Raw genomic sequence first — 15,183 nt, 5'->3', positions numbered from 1 at the left:
CCCTAACTAATTTCCTTAAATTTTTTAAAGTTAATTTGAAAAAAAGCTAAGGACCCTTGTTGCAGATCTCTTTTTATCCTTCCATTTAATTCAAACTGAATTATCTCATGATAACTTGAACCAAGACTGTCCTCTACAACAAATTCTTCTATGAAGTTCTGACTACATGAGCTACTATAGTCTCAATGTGAATTACTACGTCTAACTTTTACTTGTTTTACTTTCATTGATTTAAGTCACAATAACAATAGTTAACATTTTAAAAAATTATTAGGGCTGACATGCGATTAAAAAAAGTAATCACGATTAATTACGCAATTAAAAAAATTAATATCATTATTCGTGCCGTTAAACAATAGAATACTATTTATACAAATATTTTTGGATGTTTTCCACATTTTCCAATATATTGATTTCAATTACAACACAGAATAAAAAGTGTACAGCGCTCACTTTATATTATTTTTTATTATAAATATCTGCATTGTAAAAATAAAAGAAATAGTATTTTTCAATTCACTTAATACAAGTACTGTACTACAATCTCTTTATCATGAAAGCTGAACTTACAAATGTAGAATTATGTACAAAACAAAACTGCATTCAAAAAATAAAACAATGTAAAACTTTAGAGCCTACGAATCCACTCAGTCCTACTTTTTGTTCAGCCAATCGTTCAGACAAACAAGTTTGTTTACATTTGCAAGAGATAATGCTGCCTGTTTCTTGTTTACGTCACCTGAAAGTGAGAACAGGTGTTCTCATGACACTCTTGTAGCCGGCGTTGTAATTTCCACATTGGAGTGTTGCTCTTTTAAGACTTCTGAAAGTGCACCACATCCTGTCCCGATCAGATTTTGGAAGGCACTTCAGATTCTTAAATCTTGTGTCGAGTGCTGTAGCTATCTTTAGAAATCTCACATTAGTAATCTCACTGGTACAGACGTCCGCAAGGCACTTTTGTAGCTGGCATTGCAAGGTATTTATGTGCCAAATATGCTAAACGTTCTTATGCCCCTTCATGCTTCAACCACCATTCCAGAGGACATACTTCCATGCTGATGAAACTCGTTAAAACAATGCGTTAATTAAATTTGTGACTGAACTCCTTGGGGGAGAATTGTATGTCTCCTGCTCTGTGTTTTACCCACATTCTGCAATATATATTTCATGTTATAGCAGTCTCTGATGATGACCCAGCATGTTGTTTGTTTTAAGAACACTTTCACTGCAGATTTGACAAAAGCAAAGAAGGTACTAATGTGAGATTTCTAATGATAGCTACAGCACTCGACCCAAGATTTAAGAATCTGAAGTACCTTCCAAAATCTGATCGGGACAGGATGTGGAGCATGCTTTCAGAAATCTTAAAAGAGCAACACTCCAATGCAGAAACTACAGAACCTGAACCACCAAAAAAGAAAATCAACCTTCTGCTGGTGGCATCTGACTCAGATGATGAAAATGAACATGCATCGGTCCACACTGCTTTGGATCGTTATCGAGCAGAACCCATCATCAGCATGGAAACGTCCTCTGGAATGGTGGTAGAAGCATGAAGGGACATATGAATCTTTAATACATCTGGAACGTAAATATCTTGCAATGCTGGCTACAACAGTGCCATGAGAACGCCTGATTTCACTTTCATGTGACATTGTAAATAAGAAGTGGGCAGCATTATGTCCCCTAAATGTAAACAAACTTGTTTCTCTTAGGAATTGACTGAACAAGAAGTAGGACTGAGTGGACTTGTAGGCTCTAAAGTTTTACATTGTTTTGTTTTTGAGTGCAGTTATGTAACAAAAAAAAATCTACACTTGTAAGTTGTGCTTTCGTGATAAAGAGATTGCACTATTGTACTTGTATGAGATTAATTGAAAAATACTATTTATTATTTTACAGTGCAAATATTTGTAATAAAAATAATATAAAGTGACTACTATGCTGTGGCAGAGCTCCGACCTTGTCCCCATGGGTCCTGCGCTTCCAGGCAGTTTATGCTAGTCTCAAAGGCTCACTGCGACCCTCCACATAGCCCTTCTCTCTCTAGGGCCAGCGTTAGTGTACTGAGCCCTTTTCATCATAAGCCAGCATGGAGGTTGGTGAGAGAACTCCCACAGTCTCTGTTGTTCCTACAGGCTTATTCCAGAACAGTTTAGCCTCCTGTCCTGACAGGGGCGTGTCTTCCCCTCCCAGGAGGTGTTTCTGTAGTGGCAGGTTGTGGGGGAATCCGGGCCCGCCCTCTACTCCGGGTTTTGGCCCAGGGACCCTAATGGCAGCAGCTGTTGGCAGCTGACCTTTCACTGCCAGAGTTGCTACATTTCCCCACTGGACCACTTTCCCACAGCTCTCCCGCTTCTCTCTCTCACAGTGCCTTCTTCACCCTTACCTTAGGGTGGCTTGAGGGTGTCTTCATTACCCAGCCCTTCAGCTGCACTTCCTCTCCTCTGGCTCCCTGGCTCTCCTCAGCCTGACAGGAGTGAGCCCTTTTATAGTATCAGAGGGGCCTTAATTAGAGTCAGGTGTTCACATTAGCTTAATGGCCTCACCTGACTCTTTACAGGTTAATTGGAGTCAGGTGTTCTCATTAGCCTAATTAGGGTGAAATGGGACATGGGGTGGGGGTGGGGGGTAATAGGAGCCTATATAAGAAAAAAACCCAACAATCGTGACTATCCCTATAAAATCGGGACATCTGGTCACCCTAAGCCTAACGGCTTCAACTGACTCTTTGCAGGCTAATTGGAGTCATGTGTCCACCCTAGCCTGGAGCAGCCCCTGCTCTGGTCAGTCAGGGAACGGAAAACTGCTTATCCAGTATCCCGTACATCTGCCGTCTACTACTCTGCTGTACCCCCAACTGGCCTGGATCTATCACATATGCACTTCGTATTCTGTGTTGTAATTGAAATCAATATATTTGAAAATGTAGAAAAACATCCAAAATATTTTATAAATTTCACGTGGTAGTCTATTGTTTAACAGTGTGATTAAAACTGCAATTAATCATGATTCATTTTTTAAATCACAATTAGTTTTTTTGAGTTAATCATGTGAGTTAACTGCGATTAATCAACAGCCCTAAAAATGATAGAATAAACAGAGGAGATGTGTGTATGAGGGGAAGCCTGGCTTGTGTCTCCTCACTGGCCTAACTTTATGTCACCTTTCCCTATTCCTGTGGTATATATAAAATCATAATGAAAAGTGTAAGGCAACCTTAACTACAGATGCTGCTACCTGTGCTACCTACAATTATGTTCCTAAAATAATCTTTGTCACTGCTTGTATCAGGCTACACCTCTCTTTTAATTTCTCTACAGGCTTCCATTTACTGTCTATGTCATCTGCACCTTCAATACTGTGTGAAATACTGTCCCTACCTCAGCCTGTATTTATTCTATTGCTTTATTTATTCTATTGCTTCTTCCACCCACTGTTACACCTCGGGTCACTGGACTGAGGGCTCGGCCCTGCTCAGGGTCGGGGCCATGCTATGCGGCTCCCGGAAGCCACAGCATGGCCCCGTTCCAGCTCCTACATGCTCCAATGGGAGCTGCAGGGGCGGTGCCTGTGGATGGGGCAGTGAACAGAGCCCCCTGGCCACGCCTGACAGTAAACATGAACACAGCCAATATGAAAATTGGTAAGACTGCTGAGCCTCATGCACGTCACATGACACACACTTGTCAGCTCCGTCACAGAGCCTTGCTGTAATGTCACATGTCCAACAAGACAGCCGGACACCCATACAGTTTCTCTTCCTTACTACCAGGAGCTGGTAAGACAGAGGAACTGCAGGGAGTCAAGCTGCCTCTCTTTCTCTCCTCTAGGTGCTCCCCTTACTGTAGCCAAACTAGTTTGGAGCAGCCAGGAGGAGAAGGTAGCTGTAGCCAACTTCCGAGCGTGTTGTAGTGTTGCCAACTCTTGTCATCTTGGAATCAAGATCTTGTGAATCGTGGTGTCATGTTACTATGTGAGAACTTCAGCTTTTAGGTTTTTTTTAAAAGTACAGTAACTCCTCACTTAAAGTTGTCCCAGTTAACGTTGTTTCATTGTTATGTTGCTGATCAATTAGGGAACATGCTCGTTTAAAGTTGCGCAATGCTCCCTTACAACGTTGTTTGGCAGCCGCCTGCTTTGTCAATTGCTTGCAGAAAGAGCAGCCCATAGGAGCTAGCTGGTGGGGGCTTGGAACCAGGGTAGACCGGCAGTCCCCCATCAGCTCTCTGCTCCCCAAGTTCCCTGTGCAGCAGCCACCCAGCAGGCTTTAAATTGCCGGGCAGTTCAGCTGTCACATTGCAGTGTGCTGCTCCTGCCCTCTGCCTTGCAGCTGCTCCCAGGAGCCTCCTGCTTGTTGTACCGGGGTGAGGGGAAGGGGTGTTAATGTCACGGTGTCCCCCTCCCCCCACTCCTTTACCCCATTGGGCCATCTCCACAAGGCAGGGGTGGGACACGACAGGGCTCAGGATGGAGGGAGTTTGCTGGCAGCAGTTTCTGTCTCAACTTGCTGATCTACTTAAAAAGGCAATGTACTTAGAGTGTGGTCAGGGTACTTAAAGGGGCAATGTGCGTCTCTCTCTCTCTCTCACACTGCGTATGTTTCTGTCTCTCTCTGCCATGCTGTCTCTCCTCCCTCCATTCCTGCTGCCTTGTAGAGAGTGAGGCTACATTAACAACAATGTGTTAACCCTTGAGGGCTCAGACGAGTGCTAATTCATCATTTAGCAGTTAGGCATTCCCTGGGAAATATCCCACCCTCATCCACCTTCTGACTTCACCACCTCAACCAAGCTTCACAGTCATTATTGCTGTGTACAGTATTGCATCGTTTAAAACTTATACTGTGTGTATATATATATATAGTCTTTGTCTGGAGAAAAAAAATTCCCTGGAACCTAACCCCCCCTATTTACATTCATTCTTATGGGGAAATTGGATTCACTTAACATAATTTTGCTTAAAGTCGCATTTTTCAGGAACATAACTACAACGTTAAGCGAGGAGTTACTATATGTTTCTTGCCCTTGTGGTTGCACAGAAAATCTTGAAATATGAATCCCCAAAAGCCCTAAATCTGAAGGCTAATAAAAGGAACTCAAAATATATTACATTTACAAATCTCATGACTTTTCAGCTATCATCATCATATTTTGGGCCAGCCTAATGGGTTTTGAATGAGTGAAGTTGGCAATAATGCTGCTAGCAAGAGATAAGAGGGGATCTAGAAGCAGGGTTTAAAACTGAGAGACAGGAGAAGGGGCAGGCAGCGTAAATGGGAACAGTGACTGGGGATCAGAAGTGACCGAAACTGGGTGCAGAAAATGGGAACCTGTGGCTAAAAGTAGGATGCAAAAGAGGACAGGATCTGAAGGGGGACAAGGCACAAAGAGGTTCCTTAATGGGACTGAGAACAGGAACTGAATATCAGTAATTCTACAAGTTGACAGCTGGCATAACCAGGGGCAACATGCTCTCCTTTGACAGCTGAAGTCATTATTTTTGAAAAGCACTCCTCATACAATAACAATACTGGAAGTGACTAATCCACAATATACATTCATTTGTAAAAATGGACAGTTAGAAGAAATATACATCTCCTTAAAAATGCTTACCTATGTCTAAAATCTTTATTTCTTGGTGGGAGCAAGTAAAGAAGAGTAGAAAAGCAGTATTAGAAAAAAGGTTAGAAAAGAAACAAGAGGAGTAGAAGGCAGAATTTAAAATATTATTATTCTAGTTAAGAAGATGAATTATGAACTTAGATCCAACAGAGTTAACTTATTTTGACTCATAAACAAGAAATAATTAGACTAGTTTGAATTGCTACAATATTTTTAGATAGAGATATGCATAGTTAAATATTTTAGAGTTAATCAAATTTACTTCATTTTTAAATTGGTTCAATTCTTTTGGTTCAATGCATTATGTAAAAAAATTACAACATTTTATCTCCAACTGAATTTGATATATTAACTTATAAAATGTCAGAAAACTATCCCATATTTTAAAACTCAACACCACCTTAATTCCAAAAGTCCCAGACTGGGAAAAGACGTACCTTAGTTCAAGAACACTAGTTACGTTTCCAGATGGGAATATCCGCCGAACATAGTTGAAATCCCCTACGTACAAGCTGCCATCTATCCCACAAGCTAAGGCTACTGGAGCTAGTAGTTTATTACCATCAGCTTGGCCATTGCAACTTGGGCATGAGATGCTGCGTCTTCGTCCATTGCCCATGATGCTACTAACAACTGGAGGTTGCTGAGAAATAAATTGATTTTCACCATTTCCTTTATAGAGGATACCTGATAGAAATAAAAGTACAATTGCTTCCCACATCAAAGTCATGTTCAGGAAATGATGATCATTAACAGCAAACATACCTTATGCAAGACTTTTTTTCATAAAATTCATTAATATTTACAAATAAATCAGAAATATACTTAGAGAACCCACAGCACCAAATTAAAAAACATTGAAAATAACCCTCTTGTTCAAAAGATATAGTAGAATATTAAAAATACTAACATCTGTAATATGAACATGTTTACAATCATTCTGTTTATAATGTTTTTATATTTACAATTGAGGGGGAATTTTTTTTGAAAAATCACATAATTCATTTACTTTTAATGAGACGTGCTTCTAAATCCCTTCGGTTTGAAAATCTCCCTCAGAAGACTGGAGTTCTAATTGCATGTACATTGATTATTGTAAAAGATGGATTTATATTTGTGAGTTTCAATTCTGTAGTTATACAGTAACTAATTAAAAACATCCTGTTAAATATGACTGGACCACTACCACATACATCAAATATTAATAAGGGGCTACTTCAAAAAAGTTCTGTGACTCAATTTCACATTATAAATGAGTCTTTTTCAATGTACAATAATAATCTATCCCTGGTAACAAAGTCTGCACCTAGAATACATCTGCAGTTATATACAGTTATTAAAAATGTCAAATACAACAAAAAATGTAGTGGCAGGCCAACCTGCCCCTTAAACCTAATTCTGCTTTGAGGCATGAAAAGTACAGTCATTTTATAAAGAGAAAGGAATATGTCAGCAGTACATTTTTATGGCCTTCACAGGAAACGTGGGAAGCAAAATACATACCTGATAAATTTTTCATAGTTAGAAAATTATGTTTGAATTTGGACTCAGTTAAATGTTATCAGTGTCCTCATTATTATACAGATCAATGACTCCATCAAGTTCTGCTGTATGGATGGTCAGCTATTATTGTTATGCTCATATGTCACAATAAATCTTAATGTGGTATAATCCATGTAAACCACATGTCACTTTGTACTTTATAGTGCTACATGTTTTATTTATTGAGTACAAGGTTTCAAAAGCAGTTTTTGATGCTAATGGTAACACTTCTTTTTTGAGATACTGTTAAAACAATCAATCTTACAAAAACACATTTAGGAAACTTGAGAAGGTGTGTCGCTCCCCTTCCGTCCACTTTTTCCCCAAGGCACTTTTTAAGTTGAAAAGAGATCAGTATAAATATCTTTCCTGCTTCACTTAGACTGTTTTTGTTGCTTCAGTTACTTTTTTAATGTCATACAATTTGGTAGAGGTAAATACCAGAGCAAATGTACATTATGAAATCAGAAAGGATGAAACTGGCTTATGAAAACTTAAAGAAAAGTAATCGAAATAAGGCTGCATCATAGTAGCAAATGGAGTGTATTTTTCGTGAATAGTCTGAGGAAGAATGCATTAATGGCATCTGAAATCCCCCTTCCAATGATTACATCATTCGTGACAATCACAGAACCATAATTTTGCTGAAATAGCTAAGTTCTATAATTTTTATAAGAGGACTCCTACAAGTCAAGACTCTGCACTAGGGCACATGATTTATTCTGTCATTACTTTGAAAAATTGGTCCTTCATATTTCTCCTCTATTATCACAGAATGGAAAGATGAACATTAGAATATTTATTGCAGTGGTTCAGGGTGTCCATACAAACACCTGTCACTGTCTGTACTCCCCTCTGAATAAATTTCTCCAGTTCATCCACCTTGTCATTACAACTAACTACTTCCTTTATTCAATTAGACACATGTCACTTTGAAAAGTCATACTTGTCAAATCTACTCTTGAACATAATTTAAAGCCACAATCAATTCACCTTGTGAATAGAAACAACCTCATAATTTAAAAAAAACTAGACTAAATAAAACATGCATCTTTGCATTTTTATAAATATCTTAAGAATTTTGCATGGTTCTTTTCTGACATTTCATATTTAAATTTCCATTTCCCCTTATTTGGTTGTATTATTTTTCTACTATTCAGCAGTACCAGTTAGGCTATGACCCATCATATCCACACCGGCTAAGCAGGATCAAACTGAGCTAACACATAGATGGGAAACCTCCGAGAAAGACCTGGATGCTGCTGGAAATAGCATTCTTGCCTCTCAGGATATAGCTACACCACAAATTAAGGTGTAATTGCCGTGTGATAACAATAGTAGTGAAGATATGGTGGCATAAGGTTTCACTTCAGGTTAGCTGCCACGGTACAAGCCTGCTGGTGACATTGGGTGCGTATTCAGGTTGCTGGCCCATCCCGAAGTAAATGCCACAGCATTTTCACTGCTATTGTTACCTGTGCTAGAATGAAGTTAGAGTGGGATGTCTACTTGCACTGCAATTGCACCTTCAGCTGCAGTGCAGACATACCCTCGGCCAGTACAGAACTGATGCCCCAACACAGTGTTAGAGGGACACCCAATCATACTTTCTGTAAGAGTACAGTGCATCCTGACCAAATTCCAACTTGTGTAATTTCATTCTGCTTATCTAACTTCCCTTACAGATTCAACTGAATACAGTATTCATTTCCTTTTCTAAACTCTTGTGCCATGCTGCTGAACACTGTTAAACAGCTGCCTCATATTACTCCAAAGTAGGCTATATTTCACTGTTGAGTGGAGTGATCCTCATATAAATTTTGGTTTTGGATTCTTTAGTACCAAAGTCACTATGCAAATTATAATTACTATATTATAATTGTGGCTGCTGCTATGTTGCTCTGGGCAGTTCTTAGCAATCTCCACCACTCCCCTTCTCCATCAAGTGAGGAGCGATAGGCAGGGTGGAACTGATTGTTGGGGGGCTGGTTCAATCTAGCTGCAATGAAGTGACACATGAAAATGTACAGGAGTTAGCAGTGCTTATTCTAAGAGAAGAGAGGCCCTATGAGACATCCTGCCAGGGAGAGGGGCCACAAGGAGAAGCATTAGTAACATGAATTTTAAGTAGCCTTGCTCCATGTACTGTGTGGGGTTGGGGCGGGGGCAAGACAGAACACTCTATAAGAGACCAATGAGAAGCATGTTAGGCACATTGATGCTGCTCTTGACACTCATGAAAACTCAAATCTTACTAATTCACAATTGGTCTCCCATTAGCTTAAGTTAGTGAGAACATAAGAACGTAAGAATGACCCTACTGGGTCAGATCAAAGGTCCATCTAGCCCAATATCCTGTCTTCCGACAGTGGCCAATGCCAGGTGCCCCAGAGGGAATAAACAGAAGAGGTAATCATCACATGATCCATCCCCTGTCACCCATTCCCAGCTTCTGGCAAACAGTGGTGGGGGAAACCATCCCTGCCCATCCTGGCAGCCTCTGTTTGTCAGAGGGTGGAGATTGATGGCAGGAGAAAGCTCACTTGATCATTATCTGATAGGTTCACTCCCTCTGGGACACCTGGCATTGGCCAATGTTGGCAGACAGGATACTGGGCTGGATGGGCCTTTAGTCTGACCCAGTATGGCCATTCTTATGTTCTTAACTTTGGGCTTAAATCATCTCTTTGATTTGTGCCAGTGGCTGGCCACCAAACGCATGTAGAGATTCACTTCACAGAAGGCAGGCAGTGTTTGCATCGTCATCCTTCCTTCACAGTTCTGTTGAGCCAACTTTAAGTTGCAGTCTGAACCCTGTCAGTGGAGGCTGCCCAGGGAACATGCTGAACCAGAACATGCCTTGCATGCCCTGGCCACACACCCCTCTCCTTTCCAGCCAGCACAGCTCAGAGCTCTAGTAGAGGGGAGGTGCAGGTGCTTTGACCTGATACAATCCCTTTCCAGGTAGACATTCTGCTGCTGAGGATTATGACTTCAGTAGGAGTTTCTCCTGTGTAACTGATGGCCAAAGTGAGGTCTAAGAGTGAAGAGATCTGGGTTTGGCAGAGGCTTTGATTATTGCTGTATAATTTTCACTAAGTGTGAGCAAAAGTGCCAGTCATCACATTGATAATACACAACTAGTAGGAAACAATTTCAGGATTCTTAGATATGATTTTTTTTTAAAATCAGGGCCTCCTTAAAGGCACACACACACATTCAAATATTAAACATGTATTAAAACCAATTTGAAGATAAAATAAAATTTTGTAAACAAAAAATATTCAGTAACATGCTTTTCATTGTGACACCTTTATTAAGTAAAATCCCAAAGGTTTATGTAATTTTAGGAGGGAGAAATATGTCATAACCTGTAAATCATGGAAACACATAAAATACTCAATTATTTCATACGTTGCTCAGGTATGGTACTTTTTTTAAATGGAAGAAAATATTTGATTAATTATAACAATATGTTTCAAGCCAGGGCATAGAGTAAAATATTAAAATGAACAATGACAAGAATATGTCCTTACCATTCTGAACATCTAACACATGGTGTTTATCCAATGTCCAACCACCCATGTTAGAGGCATCCAATTCATATCCCTGCAAAATGGCAGTCCGCTTTTCCCAGAGAGTTAGATCCAAACAAGACTCGTATTCATAGCCTACAGACACTGGAATCATAATAAATCACATTTCATATTCCCCACCATAGTTGAAAAATGGAATTTTGTTCAGAAAAATAACTTTACATTTCTATACTAAACTTGTGATTTTTCTGCCCTCACAAACTAAATTAAAACCTGTATATCCTTTATCATACAGAGATTGTTCAAATATTTTACAATTTAAAAAAGGAATTTCAGATGATTAAAATGATCTTGTTTTTAAAAACAGCAGTAGACTGACAAAGTCTGTCCCAAGACAAGGGTGCAGTACAGAGTAGTTTTTTTCCACATTAATTTGCCACTGTGCTTAAAATGAGATCCACAAAAACTATCCACATTGGGCCTATCCTCCAACTTATTGAATACAAATGAAAAACTATCAATTTGTGATCTCTTTCTATTTTGAAATACATTTTTATTATAAAAAGTTTACCTTTAGTACAGTGCTGTTGTGCTAAGTATTTTCTGATTAACCGATATGGTCAGTTTCAATTTAATACTATGATTCCAAGACAGTAATAAATTCAGAAAAGCATCACACTGTACATACCAACAGCTTCAGATAAGCCATAGACCTTCTGGTTGTATGCATCAGTTTTATCCCATATGAAAGTGTAAGCCAGATTTGGGGATGCGGGGAACCATTTCTGGAAAAGTCTTCCCACCACTGCCACCATAAGATGAACCTTCATTAAGTTAAATGGTATAACAGATTGGGTCATCGTGATCTTAAGAACTGATTTATATCCTGCAGCTCTGGAGCTTAAGTATGATAATTTCAAATCAGTTCCTGGGATTGTAGTCTCTTCATGAAGTACCTAATTGTTGATAAAGAAACATTACAATAATGTAAGTTATTTTCAGATTAAACTGAATATAGTAGTATTTTAAAATCATACCACGACCAACAGTATATTAAAATCCATAATGAATCAGAGCCTGTATCTGAACTGCATTTTAATAAATAAAACATTTTAACAAAAGAAATCACAATATTCTGCTTTTTCTTAAAGACATCTCAAAGACTTTTTGTGATGTAGTTGCTCAATTGTTATTTTCTGCTGCAAAATTTCAAAGACTTATGGACATCTCTTTTTTTTTCTGGAAGAACACCTCCAGTCTCTTTTTCCACACAGATTTGTCAGTAAAGCATCCTCTTTCTGGGCAAATAGCTTCTTCTGAAGCCACCATCCATGCTGTGTATCAAATACAGTAACTGTGATATAGCTAGCACTCTCCCTATTGAAGATAAGTGAGCACTGGGCATCTGACATCCAGCAATCACTCCTACATGTCCCTGCATGAAGCTGACAGTGCTCTTCTGGGATAGACACTTGGAGATACACCTATCTCATAAAACTGGAAGGGACCCCAAAAGGTCACTGAGTCCAGCCCCTTGCCTTCACTAGCAGGACCAAGTACTGATTTTTCCCTAGATCCCTAAGTGGCCCCCTAAAGGACTGAACTCACAACCCTGGGTTTAGCAGGCTAATGCTCAAACCACTGAGCTATCCCTCCCCCCTTAATTCCCTCAGACGTAAGAATGGTTCTCTGAGCAACATCAACAAACCCAAGACACCATATATTGTGACAAGTCAATTTGACTATAATTAAGAATGTAGTTTATGAAGATACTTGTTAGCATACAAAAATAATTCCTTTCTCCCAGCCCTTGTCTATATTGCCTATTTAGATAATAAGCTTTACTGGGCAGGGAGTTACTGCTTAGAATGTGTATGTACAGCCCCTCGCACAATGGGGATCCAGATTTTGATTAGCGCCTCTAATTGTTACTGTAGTACAAATGTTAAATAATAATAGTCGTGTTTCATAAAATATCTGTTTTATTTCTGTATTGTAAATATTTTAAACTAGACCTTTCTTCCATTTATTGCAAAGACAGAGAGAAGCAGGATGCCTTAAGAAAAGTTTCCCCATATTTCCTGATCAATTTTCACTGCTCAGACATCAGCTCATTGCTTTCTCATATCAGAAAGGTTCGATCCTGTTTTTATAAGTTTTTCCCCCTCCCCTGAGAATTAGAGTTTGTATGTGGTAGTTGGACATGAAGGATTTCTGCCTTCTATGGATCAAGATAGTCCATCACCTTTATTTCACTCAGGACTTTAACTAGATAAGAATCACATCCTTAAATACTGAAGGCAGAGCCACCAAGCATCCCCATTAAGATGTAAATCACATCTCAGGGCTGAATTAAAGCAGTATGGGGCCAAAGCAGCACTTAGTGCTCCTGGGAAACAAATTTAGGTAGCTTTACTCTACTTTTCCATCTCTTGGTCCGGGGGACAGCCGAGGCCAATGTACTACTTGGGCTACATCTACACTACAGGGGGGAGTCGATTTAAGATACGCAAATTCAGCTACGTGAATAGCGTAGCTGAATTCGACGTATCGCAGCCGACTTACCCCGCTGTGAGGACGGCGGCAAAATTGACCTCTGCGGCTTCCTGTCAACGGTGCTTACTCCCACCTCCGCTGGTGGAGTAAGAGCGTCGATTCGGGGATCGATTGTCGCGTCCCATCCCCGAGAGGTCGATTTCTACCCGCCGATTCAGGCGGGTAGTGTAGACCTAGCCTTATACTGGTGGATAACAATCTTCAGGGAAGCACTGTGCTCTACCCAGCTTCTCCACAGCCCAGAACTCCCTCTATGTTGAGGCAAGGACCAATACAGGCTGGCAGAGGGCAGGCTATGGGAGCTCTATGCTAGGGAAATCCTCAGATGCAGTTTTAAAACTGCTTACAGACCCTTTAAGAGGTTGCTTCTTTAAGAGGGTCCAAGGACCTGGCATATAGAGTTTAAGAGGCCTTAGATGTCATGTCATAAGGAAACTACTCCAGGTATATTAAGAAAGATTTACATGACATTAACTATATTTTTTTCTTTCCTCATTCTATGACCAATTATCACTGACAGCAGCTTGGCTCATCTAACAGGAAGCTTAGGATGCAACAAAGCTGTCATTCAAGTAAGGTATATATAGGCAAGCACCTCTCTTCTCCTCCAGTCAGAAACTTCCCACACAGTGTACAATTTCATATTACAGTAGAAAGGAAAGGAGAACTAGGATGGGGAACAGGTTACTAGGACAAGCCCAATTACTGATAAGCAATTCTTAATTGTCAAATATCTGCTCTTCCCACTTCACCAGTCATCACTGAGAGCAGGTGACACACAGTACTGTCATTAAGAAAGTGCTTAAAATTGGAGATATTTGTGTTGCCTCTAAAATTACTTGTGCAATGCCTCAGCCCAAGATGCAGAGAGTATAGTAGATGCTCCTCTGAACTGGAGGGCAAACAAGTCTCTGCAGGCTAAAAATGTAAAAACCCATCCAGAGATATAAGCAACTGAGGATCTGTTCCTTTACTAAGACCTGGAAGGCAAAACAACTCTTTAAGATGTTTGAAGGACTCCCACGCTGCACTTAAAAAGTGAACTAACAGATGCTGTTCTCTTTTGGGGGGGAGAAGCAACTTGACTAGAGAAACAAAGGAAAATAACACAACCATAAATGAACACAGCATGATGGTTCCTGTTAGTCCCAAAGTTTACTCAAATCTTCTCTTGCAACCAAAAGGTGTAGATAAGTAGTGCTGAGTCCTAAAGCATCCATCCACCCGCTTAGCTGAGAGAACAGAAAGTAAACAACAGGCCACTCTGGTGGGCATCTTCACAAAGCTCTACAGTGGGTTTGGATGGCTGTCTCGTTAAGAACCAGGAGGCAAATTCAGGTCTTACTGAGATAAAAAACTGACTATTGCTACTGACGGTAAGATTCACAAAGGGGCTCAGCACTGCAACTCCTAACTTTAGGTGCACTGCTGCTTAGTAGAATCCACAGCCCGGAGGTAGGCACTGTGGCTCCCTACAACATGCATGGGGAGAGCTAGGCACCTAACTATGGGATCCACAGCCAGCAAGGTGAGCGAGGTGTTGCTTACGTTAGCCACAGGAAATGCCAAGGAGAAGGGTGTGGCTTAAGCCCTGCCCCTCAAAGGAACTTAGGTGCCTAAATCTGTGTCAGAGGGAGGTGTCCATCTTTGCTTGGGATTTACAGTCATGAGCCCTCTCCTGGAATGAATTGCCTAAACCCTTTCTTGCAAACACAAGTAAGAGAAGCTGCCACATTCTCCCCCTTATAATCTTGAGCCCAGGGGTTAGAGCGCTCACCCTGGATGTGGGGGATGCTGGTTCAAATGCCCCACTTTGTGTGATTAGGAGAAGGGGTCTGAACCCACATTTGTAACTTCTCATGAAGGCATTTAACTTCTAGTCTATGGGATATCGTTGGCGGGGGGGGGGGGGAAGTGTCTCT

At 40.3% G+C, this 15,183-nt stretch overlaps 1 protein-coding gene across 11 annotated transcripts in view; it reads right to left on the bottom strand.

Moving 5' to 3' along the window:
- Positions 1–15,183, bottom strand: part of TENM3 (teneurin transmembrane protein 3) — a 1,277,620-nt gene that overhangs the window by 49,376 nt on the left and 1,213,061 nt on the right. For 8 of the 11 annotated variants that reach the window (XM_034771464.1, XM_034771465.1, XM_034771467.1 and 5 more), the window contains 4 exons: positions 11,394–11,661; positions 10,706–10,849; positions 6,065–6,314; positions 5,619–5,639 (listed from right to left, as the gene is read on the bottom strand). In XM_034771464.1, the coding sequence (XP_034627355.1) occupies positions 5,619–5,639; positions 6,065–6,314; positions 10,706–10,849; positions 11,394–11,661 (683 nt within the window). The remainder of the gene's footprint in view (positions 1–5,618; positions 5,640–6,064; positions 6,315–10,705; positions 10,850–11,393; positions 11,662–15,183) is intronic. The other 3 variants (XM_034771469.1, XM_034771475.1, XM_034771473.1) reach the window with 1 other exon arrangement.

Source organism: Trachemys scripta, chromosome 5, assembly GCF_013100865.1.
Source record: "Trachemys scripta elegans isolate TJP31775 chromosome 5, CAS_Tse_1.0, whole genome shotgun sequence".
Classification (NCBI taxonomy): domain Eukaryota; kingdom Metazoa; phylum Chordata; order Testudines; family Emydidae; genus Trachemys; species Trachemys scripta.
This window is presented reverse-complemented; position numbering and strand designations above follow the sequence as displayed.